This window comes from Monodon monoceros, unplaced genomic scaffold (genome assembly GCF_005190385.1).
Source record: "Monodon monoceros isolate NGI ecotype Baffin Bay Population unplaced genomic scaffold, NGI_Narwhal_1 Super_Scaffold_18, whole genome shotgun sequence".
NCBI lineage: Eukaryota > Metazoa > Chordata > Mammalia > Artiodactyla > Monodontidae > Monodon > Monodon monoceros.
The window spans coordinates 54,343,327-54,354,624 of record NW_021703774.1 but is presented as its reverse complement, the minus strand read 5'-3'; the positions used below and the strand labels follow the sequence as shown (position 1 = coordinate 54,354,624).

The window sequence follows — 11,298 nt, the reverse complement described above, 5'->3', positions numbered from 1 at the left end:
GGTAGCTGGGAAAATGGTGACACTAGGCTTGGTAAGGCAGGATGCTGAGCACTGAGTGAAAGATCTTGAATGTATTTTCCCTACAGCAAGGCCTTCCTATCTAGTCTTCTTTATAGTATGCTTAGCACCATGATATAAGCAATTGGGTACTAATATGCATTTAGTGACAATAATTACTTAGTGACTATCAAAGTGCACCTCAAAGCAAGTCACCTGAATTGTAGCTATGACCGTGGCTTTCAATGAGCATGGGTCAGATTCTATATTCCCTTTGGTCGTTGAGAGAAAACCGGCTCCCACACCTGGGCCTGCTGTGTGAGTCTATCCCCTCCCCATTCCTGCTCTGCCCCCAACAGCACTACGGGGCTCCGGCCTACAGGATCAGAGTACAAGGTAGAAGCTGCTGTCCTCACACAAGGTTGTGGAGGGAAAGGCACGAGAGAGAGTAAGAGCCACCTGGATTTCAGTGTCTGGAAGTCTCTGATATGTGACCTCCCAGAAGCCATGTGGCAGCCAGGGAGGGCCCAAGAATGGAGATGGATGATAAACCCACACAACACCCTCAAACCATCTTCTTAGAATATCAATCTTACATGTAACAAAATTCCTTCTCAGTGGTTTTCTTACCACTAAAGGGCTACCCCTTACCCATGACCTTGGCATTATTATTATTTTTGGCAGGCGCAGGTGCCTGGATAACCAGCAGCTTGCTTAAATCTGAAGTTCCCTGTACCTAAAGGAGAAAAGTCAGAATTAGTCAGAAGAGCATTCTTTGATCTCTAAGATGGCTGCTTCCTAACCTTTCCAAAGAATATAAGAAATAAGCCAAAACCTAGAACTCAGCCTCCAACCTAAGCTCTATCTTTCTCATTTCAAATCCTCTTTAACCTTGTTTCAAAAAGTCTTGGACCAGGAGGTTATCTTTTGGATATTTGTAAACATCAGAAAGGAAATTTCTACACCTTACTTGCAACAAATTTGGAAAATGGAATCCCCAGCATCCACTGAGTTACTTTTATTCCGACACTGACATTCAAGGGCTCAGGCCCCAGCCTTCCCAGATAGGAAAAAGAGCTGTCTTCCTCAAGCTTTTGCCCCATGTGCCACAGAATCTGCCCTCCCAGAATGCAAGGAGCATACATAAGTAACAATTTAACTATCCATAATTTCTAGATATTATCACATATTACCTCATTGAATCCCCACAAGAACCTTACGAGATGACTGCTGCTATTATCCTCATCTTACTAAGAGGAAACTGAGGGTCAGAAGGCACCTTTCCTCCGCTCACACACCTAGTGGGCACAGGTGTCAGGTTTTAAATCCAAGTATGCCTGACTCCTAACTCTAGTGTCTTAAACTAAACTGTGGTATTGCTCCCACTGTTCCCCACCTCTTGTTTCAAAGCTAAATTTTCATTTTCTGTTTAAAAAAAACATTTAAATTACCTTCACCCTCTGAATTGTTGAGAGGTTGACAAAATAAGAACGTTGGTTAGGAAAGTGGTAAATGCACTTTTTAGGAGATTTACCAACTTTTCCAGGACGTAAAATTTCATTAAATTAGTGAACGTTCCCAGCCTGAACAAGCAGAAAGGGTCTCTCCCAAACTTTTTACCAGATTAAAGAGATGTCAGCTCTTTTCATGGCCTCTTGGTCCTCCTCATTCTTGGGCTCTGTCCTCACATCACTCCTGTGGTCCGACAGCATGGCTTGGCCCAGTAGGGACCTGGCTTCTACTCTTCCCATCCCCTGTTTTGTCCCAGGTGTTCACACTTCCCCCTTCCTTACAGAGGCGTGGAATGATGAGGCCCAGGGCCCTCTATCAAGTTGTGCCCCTAGCCCCTAATGTGTCAGCAAAGTGACATGGCCCCAATGCATCTCCCTTCTTATCAGCCAGCGCAGATAACTTCCAGAGCCATGCTAGCAAGCAGTGTCATTGCCTTGGCGTGAACTAGGAAAAGTGTACCCCGTCCTTCCTCTGTGGACGCACAGCCCGTGCCAGGGCAAACAGCTTGGCAAGTAGAGAGCAGGCAGATTCCTGCCCCCCTTGTCCCTCAGTGACACTCTTGTGCGGGGCACAACTTGTACAACAGTACACAGAAGCCCTGGGTACATTTCGACTGTTTTGTTAAGGGCAGGTGAGAACTGTAGGGTCTTTCTAGGTTAAATTTCTCTTTAAGGTGGTTGGTTGAGTTTTAAAGTCACTTATGGGGCACAATGAAAAGCAAATGACTCTTTAGAAATGATCCTCCTTACCTGTTCACTGGTTTTAGGTAAAATGCAAGGTGCAAGATATGGTACCTCTGTCTTAGTATCAATAACACTGCCATATACAAGAATAACGAATTTCATGTTCACATTATCAATAGTCATTTCGTTATAGCTTGATAAAGTCTCCACATATGCATGACTGAGGGCCACGCACTTCTGAAACTTTAAGTCCTAAAATAAAATGAGATTTTGTCCTATAAATCACACAAAATGACACACGGTATCAAGAAGAAAGCATATTCCACATGAAAAGATGCTCGACATCATTACTCATCAAGGAAATGGAAACCAGCTCACACTTATCAGAATGGCCATCATCAAAGACAACAAATAAGTGTTGGCAAGGATGTGGAGAAAAGGGAACCTTTGTGCACTGTTGCTGGGATTGTAAACTGGTGCAGCCACTATGGGAAATAGTAAGAGGTTCCTCAAAAAATTAATAAAACTACCATATGATCCAGCAATCCCACTTCTGGGTATTTACCCAAAGAAAATAAAAACACTAATTTGAAAAGATATATGCACCCCTACGCTCACTGCAACATGATTTACAATAGCCAAGATATGGAAGCAACCTAAATGTCATTGATAGATGAATGGATAAAGAAGATGTGGTATATATATATACTGTTGGACTGTTGGACTGACCTCTAAGTCAGTATATATATATATATGGAATGAAATACTACTCCGTCATAAAAAAGAATGAAATCTTGCCATTCGCGACAACATGGATGAACCTAGAGCGTATTATGCTAAGTGAAATAAGTCAGATAGAGAAAGACCAATACCATATGATCTCACTTACATGTGCAATCTAAAAAACAAAACAAATGAACAAATAAAACAAAACAGAAAACGACTTACAGATACAGAGAGCAAAATGGTGGTTGCCAGAGGGGAGGGGAGGTGGGAGGTTGGATAAAATAGGTGAAGAGGGGGCTTCGCTGGTGGCGCAGGGCTGAGAGTCCGCCTGCCGATGCAGGGGACGCGGGTTTGTGCTCCAGTCCGGGAGGATCCCAGATGCCACAGAGAGGCTGGGCCCATGAGCCATGGCCGCTAAGCCTGCGCATCCGGAGCCTGTGCTCCGCAAGAGGAGAGGCCACAACAGTGAGAAGCCCGCGTACTGCCAAAAAAAAAAAAAAAAAAAAAAAAAATAGGTGAAGAGGATTAAGAGGTAGTAACCTCCAGTTACACAATAAGTAAGTCACGGGAATGTAATATACAGCATAAGGAATATGGTCAATAACATTGTAATAACTTCGGAGCAGGTGGTTACTAGACTTATCATGGTGATCATTTCATTATGTATGCAAATGTCAAATCATTATGTTGTATACCTGAAACTAAGATAACATTGTACGTCAACTATATTTCAATTTAAAAAATAATGACTAAAATAAACAAAAGATCAAAAGTTTAAAAAAAGAAGAAGAAAGCAAATTCACTGATTTAGCTGAGTTCTTAGAGGGTGCCAAAGGGCAAATAGACCCTGGGGTCAACAGATAGAATTTATTTGGAGTTCAGGATGACTTCTGACAAGATTCTGAATTCAGAACTTTTATACTGACAAGATTCTGAATTCAGAGCTTTTATATTGCTACTGTTTAGTGGCCCTGAATGTGGTTGCCCAGCCCTGATTTATTTATAATCAGCCACAGCAGGGCAGTCAGCTATGCCTCTTGGATTTCTATTCACACAAGAACCAGAGTCCTAAATATGCAGAGGTTTTACCTTGCAGTAAGCAAATGTCCCACTTGACAAGGAAACAAACAAAACAAAACAAAACTTAAGCATACGCCAAGGCTCATAAACATAGATTTTAGAGCTAGAAGAGAGCTGTTATGGATTGAATTGTGTCCCTCCAAAATTTATATATTGAAGTCTTAAACCCCAGTACCTCAGAATGTTACCTTATTTGGAAATAGGGTCATTGCAGATGTAATTGTTTAAGATAAGATGAGGTCAAACTGGAACAGGGTGGACACCTAATCCAATATGACTGGTGTCCTTATGAAAAGGGGAAATTTGAACACAGACATACATACAAGGGGAGCTCCATGTGAAGATGAAGACAGCCGTCTACAGGCCAAGGAGGGAGGCCTGGACTAGATTCTCCACCATAGCCCTCAGTAGGAACCAGTACTGCCAGGACCTTGATTTCAGATTTCTAGGCTTGAGAACTGTGAGACAATAAATTTCTGTCATTTAAGTCACCCAGTTTGCAGTACCTTGTGACAGAAGCCCCAACAAACTAATATAGGAGCTTAGAGGTCAGTCCAACAGTAGTAATCTCTTGGACGGTGCCCTGACAGTGGCCATCAACTCATTCTGAACATTTCCAGCCACAAGAAGTACACAGCTACATGATTCAGCCCTCAGATCTTGGTCCCTGACGTGCAAATCAAACACTTAATTGCTGAGGGCACCGGCATAGTTGGGGCACCAAAAACATAAGAAAATTAGCAAACTTATCTAGAATTTTACAACCAGAAAAATCTCTTAAAAAGCTATTTTGGTTTTTAAATGCATATAAAATTTGAATTGTGTGGTCTAGAGGAGGGTGTTCAGCATAACCTTGTTAGTCTTTGGGGGTTCTAAAAAGTCTTAATTGTAGTTCTTTAATGAAAAAAGACTAGAAGGAAATAAGCCAAATTGTTAAACAGAGATTTTCTGGGGAGTAAATTGGGGTAGAAAATTATTATTATCTTCTTACATTTTGTAGCTGTGTTTTTTAAATTTATATTATGAATATGTTTTGCTTGTGAATTTTTAAAAAATGAAAGGACATTCACCTTATTATTGAGTTAAGTCTCACTCCATAGAGTTTCAACTTTTGGGTCCCAATTCTCTCCTCTGGAGTTTCAAAGTAGACTCTAAACTTGTCCTACTGCTCATGAAGAGGCAAAGCAAAAGGAAAAGAATCTACATCTCCTTACCCTTCTGTTAAAGTTTTTCTGAAAATTATTATTGCCACATAGTAAAAGACTGACTGCCTTAGCATGATGTGCTAATTTTTTAAGACAATTTTTTAAAGTAGTTTTAGATTCACAGCAAAACTGAGAGGAAGGTACAGAGATTTCTCATAACCCCCTGCTCTTATACATGCATAGCCTCCCCTATTATCAACATTCTCCACCAGAGTGGTACATTTATTACAACCACTGAATCTACACTGATACACATAATCACCCAAAGTCCATAGTTTGCATTAGGTTTCACTGTTGATGTTGTACATTCTATGGGTTTGGACAAATGCATAAAGACAGGTATCCATCATACATGTATCGTAGAGTATTTTCATTGCCTTAAAAATCCTCTGTGCTCTACCTGTTCATGCCTCCTCACCCCAACTCCTAGCAACCATTGATCTTTTTATTGTCTTCATAGTTTTGCCTTTTCCAGAAAGTCCTATTGTTGGAACCATAGAGTATGTAGCCTTTTCAGATGGCTTCTTTCACTTAGTAATGTGCATTTAAATTTCTTCCATGTCTTTTTCATGGCTTAATAACTCATTTCTTTTTAGCACTGAATAATATTCCATTGTCTGGAAGTACCACAGTTTATCCATTCATCTACTGAAAAACATCTTGGTTGATTGCTTCCAAGTTTTGGCAACTATGAATAAGGTATTATAAACATTTGTGTGTAGGTTTTTCATAAACAAAACAAACAGAAAACCTACAGAATGGGAGAAAATATTTGCAAATGATGCAACCGACAAGGGATTAATCTCCAAAATATACAAACAGCTCATACAGCTCAATATCAAAAAAACAAACAAACAAATCAAAAAATGGGCAGAAGACCTAAACAGACATTTCTCCAAAGAAAACATGCAGATGGCCAAAAGGTACATGAGAAGATGCTCAACATCGCTAATTATTAGAGAAATGCAAATCAAAACTACAATGAGGTATCACCTCACACTGGTCAGAATGGCCATCATCAAAAAGTCTACAAATAATAAATGCTGGAGAGGGTGTGGAGAAAAGGGAACCCTCCTATGCTGTTGGTGGGAATGTAAATTGATGCAGCCACTGTGGAAAACAGTATGGAGGTTCCTTAAAAAACTAAAAATGAGCTACCATATGATCCTGCAATCCCATTCTTGGCCATATATCCAGAGAATACCATAATTTGAAAAGATACATGCACCCCAGTGTTATTTACGATAGCCAGGACATGGAAGCAACCTAAGTGTCCATCGACAGAGGAATGGATAAAGAAGATGTGGTACATATATACAATGGAATATTATTCAGCCATAAAAAGAATGAAATAATGCCATTTGCAGCAACATGGATTGACCTAGAGATTATCATACTAAGTGAAGTAAGCCAGATAGAGAAGGACAAATATCATGTGACATCACTTGTATGTGGAATCTAAAAAAAACGATGATACAAATAAGCTTATATACAAAACAGAAATAGACCCACAGACACAGAAAACAAACTTATGGTTACCAAAGGGGACAGAGAGGGGAGGAATAAACATATACACACTAATATATATAAAATACACACTACTATATATAAAATAGACAGCAAGGATCTACTGTATAGCACAGGGAACTATACTCAATATTTTGTAATAATATATAAGGAAAAAGTATATATATATATATGTGTATATATATATATATATATATATATATATATATATATAAAACAGAATCACTTTGCTGTACACCTGAAACTAACAGAACACTGTAAATCAAATATACTTCAGTTTTTAAAAAAATCCATGTGTAGGTTTTTGTGTGGACATAAGTTTTGAACTCCTTTGGGTAAATATCAAAGACAGTGATTGCTGGGTCATATGGCAAGAGTATGTTAGTTTTGTAAGAAACCGCCAAACTGTCTTCCAAAGTGGCTGTGTAACATTTTGCATTCTCACCAGCAATGAATGAGAGTTCCTGTCGCTCCATACCCTTGCCAGCATGTGGTGTTGTCAGTGTTCCAAATATTGGCCAATTAATAGGTTTGTAGTGGTATCACATTGTTTTTTTAATTTGCATTTCCCTGATGACACAGGATGTGGAGCATCTTTTCCTATGTTTATTTGCCATTTGTATATCTTCTTTGATAAGGTGTCTGTTATGATCTTTGGCCCATTTTTTAATCAGGTTGTTTTTTTCCCCTACTGTTGAGTTTTAAAAGCTCTTCGTATATTCTGGATAATAGTTCTTTACCTGATGTGTCTTTTGCAAATATTTTCTCCCAGTCTGTGGCTTCTCTTCTCATTCTCCTGAGACATGCTAATTTTTTAACCCAATATTTATATTCATATATATATATATATATATATATATCACAATTCAATGAATATTGTTGAACTTCAGGTCTGTCACTTCTCCAGTTGCTGACTCATGATAGGGGCTCAAAAAATTACTAAATGGGATGTAAATATGGGGTTGTAAATTGTGCAGTCCAAGAACAGACTTGAACCACTACTTTTTGGAGAGAAAGTTCATAGATGAGGCTTAGTAAACTCAGTAAAAATTTGAAAAGGCAGGAGATTTATATTAACGTAGGTAGATAGACTAGACTATAATAAACACCAGACTGAATGCTCATGAACTCATTCTAATTAATGCTATGCTTGATTCTTGGGGATCTACCTATTTAAGATTTGCTGACTTTATTATTTTTAAGGGATGACTGCAGGTAGCCTGGGAAAATCAGCTGTCACAAGGGGACTGATGACCTATAGGAAGTCAGGATAAGCGAGTGATAAGGACTCTGAAATATTACTTTGAAAGATCAGACACACCTTCCTTTCTTTGTCTCCAAAATATGAAATGCATTTTGTAAAAAATACAGTAAATAAAATTTCATTCATATTTTAATCATGCAACTTACCTCATCAACGAGACTTGATTCAAAATACTGATAGGCAATACTGAGAGCAAGCTTCAGCCATATTTTATATTCCAGGGATGGCCAGAAGACATCAAAGCCTTCATATAAATCCTCCAGGGAGATAAAGCAAGCCTGAAATGACAAGGTATCAAACAGTATGCTTGATTTAAAACTAAATTACAAGACCATCAGAAAAAAAAAAATGCCTGTAGATTTCATCTTCACCTAACCTCCTAGAAAAAACTATCAACTCTAGTATAGTAATTATGACACTCTGCCATTTAAGCATAAGATGATAGAATGTACAGTCCAATTAAAGCTATAGACTTGAAAACAGGCCAGGAAATTTTATACCAATCAATAGGTAGGATAATCATGAACCCAAGATTAAGGAACTAAGCCACATAAACTTATCTATTTTTATTGTCACAGGAGGTCACGTTGGCTCATTCATAGTATTTGTTTCCAGCAAAGTGACAATCCAAATAAGGAAGACAACTCTTTCAGAACTCACTGAAGTTCATTTACCTGAAATTCAGTGAATTCAATTCAGCCTTGTGAATACATTCATGCCTTCTATCCTCTTCCAAAAATGAAATGGTATGAAACTGATAAGGCGACATTCCTTTCTGTTTGTCACACTCCTAAGACTCTGGACACTGCTCTGTTGCATCTATCAGTCCCAAAAGCTTGAAAATTTTTTGTAAGTGGGAACTTTCACTAATTTCAATTTGAATCGCCCACAGCTAGTGCAATATCAGGCCATTTATTTGTTAAATAAACTTATTATTTAGCAAGTGAAAAATGGAAGAGGGTTGAAACACAAGTATACTTTAAAAACACCACTCTCATTATGGTGGCCATTTATTGAGCATCTAAACGTGCCAGGCACTTTACATATATGTTTTCCTTATCTTCATAACATCAAAAGTTAGATACTTTCTCTTTTAATAAAAAAAACTGGCATAGTCTCCTTGGTTAAAATATCAGCCTCCAGATCCCATAGCTGATGTGAGACACTAAATTGGCCTCTCTCAGCTAGTCTACACCTGCTTCACAGTAGCTGGTTGGGTGACTAAATAAGATATCAGAACCCAGAGGAACAAAGATGCTGGCACTCCTTATTGACTTGAGGAAGAATTAACTAACAACTCACAATATATACTGAACCAGTTTCTTACCTGTAAAATAGTTTCACAGATGGCAGTATATTCAATTTCACACTTAAGCAGACAGTTCAACTCTCCAATTATGTCTCCACTAGTACAGTACTCTGTAAACCTGGTCGTGGACTCTCTATCAGCCCTTAGGCTCCTGTCTATTCCAAAGGTAGGAGGTGAACTCTGCAACTGCAAAGGGGAAAAAATTGTGCCAAGGGAAATATAAAATTAAAAGCCCTTGACCAAACCCCAGGAGCTCCCAGTTTTTCTTGCAATTACTACAATGGAAGGAAAAGATTCTTTATGAATCCTTTCAGGTGTAAAGGAGGAATTAGGCTTCACAAGAATCATGGTTTCTTTCACATTTCAACTCTCCAAGGCAAGACTGTTTCTAATCTTTAGCTTTACAGATGACCCCTATTTACCTCCCTTGTATAAAAATTCTACCAAAAGTAGTCATTGCAGTCTGCCACTAATGCCACTCTATTAGATATTAGCATAATATCTATTAGATATTCTTAGCATAATAGGCTACTGTCTCAGGTGGAAAAAACTTCTGGTTGCATGGATGCATAAATCGGATATCATGAATTAATATGCCTCCAAACCAAGCTGTGATTTCAGTAGAAGCCTTGCTTCCCTGAAGATGCTTAAGAATAATTACCATGAGACATTAACAGGAAAAGGTTTTAGGATGAACACAGGATGGTTGGGTTACTTATGGAAAAGAACTGGTAGGTGTGGGTGGGGGTAAAGAAAGGTATCAGATTTCAGGAGGAAGATGCGGGAATCAACCAGAAGGATTACACAACTTTCCAGAAAGTTTAGCTGTAAATATCAAAGAGGAAAGCTATTGTTCAAGGCACAGGAAATGGAAAAAAGGTCACTGAAGGAGTTGCTATGAAAACTGTACCCTCTCCTAGTGATTATAATTCAAACTTTTAGAGGCAGTCATGCTTCCAAAGGACTTGATATTTTTTTAATTTAATTTTGAATGCAGTTCAAATGCCTTTTGAGTAATCAAGAATGTCTCTGTTTTTTTGCAAACCAAGGAAAGGGGATAACATCTGTGGTAAGCAGAATTCTAAAGAAATCCTTCCAAGATTCCTGTCTCTTTGCTATTCAATCAAACATTTATCTATGAACTGCTGTGAAGGGATTTTGCAGATAGAATTCAGGATACTGCTAATCAGCTAAACTTAAAGAGATGATTCTGGATTATCCTGTTGGCCCAATGTAATCACATGAGCCCTCAAAAGTAGAAGGGGGAATAGTTGTCAAAGATTGGTGGCGGGTCGGGGGGAAATGAATTGATTTCTCTGTCCATCAGTTTTCCACCTTACATGAGGTTGATGTAAGGATTCAATGTCATAACATATTGCCATTCTCGACCATCCTTTTAAATGTCACAATTAGCCATCTTCATCTCTCCATCACCGCTAACATACTATATTATTTAACTTAGGTATTTTGTCCATTGTCCCATCTCCTTCTATGCCTCTACTAGAAATTAAACTCTAAGACAGCGATTTTTGTTTTTGTCGATTCTATGCCTAGAATGAGCAGTGCCTGCTGCATGATACTAATGAAGTAAATATTTGTTGAATGAATGAGTGAATGGATGAATGGAAAGTGCCTGACACTTAATAAACTCTATACATGTGTTAGTTAGTATTTATTATAATAGTTTATTTTCATGATTAATTTTGGTATTTTTAAGGTCTGAAACACCCATTCCAAAAATAGAAAGCCAAATATATTATTTGCACTGTAATAAGGGTTTGTCACTTGTAACTGTCATCTAGGATCTAGGAATTATGTTGGTCATAGCTAGGGCTCACCCATGGATTCAGCTACTAGTATTCAGTTTCTAAAGGATTCTTGTCCCTATCATTCTACTGACACCAAAAGCCTCCTACTGGTTAAAAATTGTATGATTTTCATCCTATCTGACCTCTGGGAGAATCTGATGTTGTGGTCTATTTCCTCATTCTTGAC

At 38.4% G+C, this 11,298-nt stretch overlaps 1 protein-coding gene across 1 annotated transcript in view; it reads right to left on the bottom strand.

Moving 5' to 3' along the window:
* Positions 1–8,650: 8,650 nt before the first annotated feature.
* LOC114897856 (sodium/hydrogen exchanger 11-like) overlaps positions 8,651–11,298 on the bottom strand; it is a 44,887-nt gene continuing 42,239 nt past the window's right edge. Inside the window, exons 7-8 of the mRNA XM_029226920.1 lie at positions 9,322–9,489; positions 8,651–8,668 (exon numbers count right to left, since the gene is read on the bottom strand). Of these exons, the coding sequence (XP_029082753.1) occupies positions 8,651–8,668; positions 9,322–9,489 (186 nt within the window). The remainder of the gene's footprint in view (positions 8,669–9,321; positions 9,490–11,298) is intronic.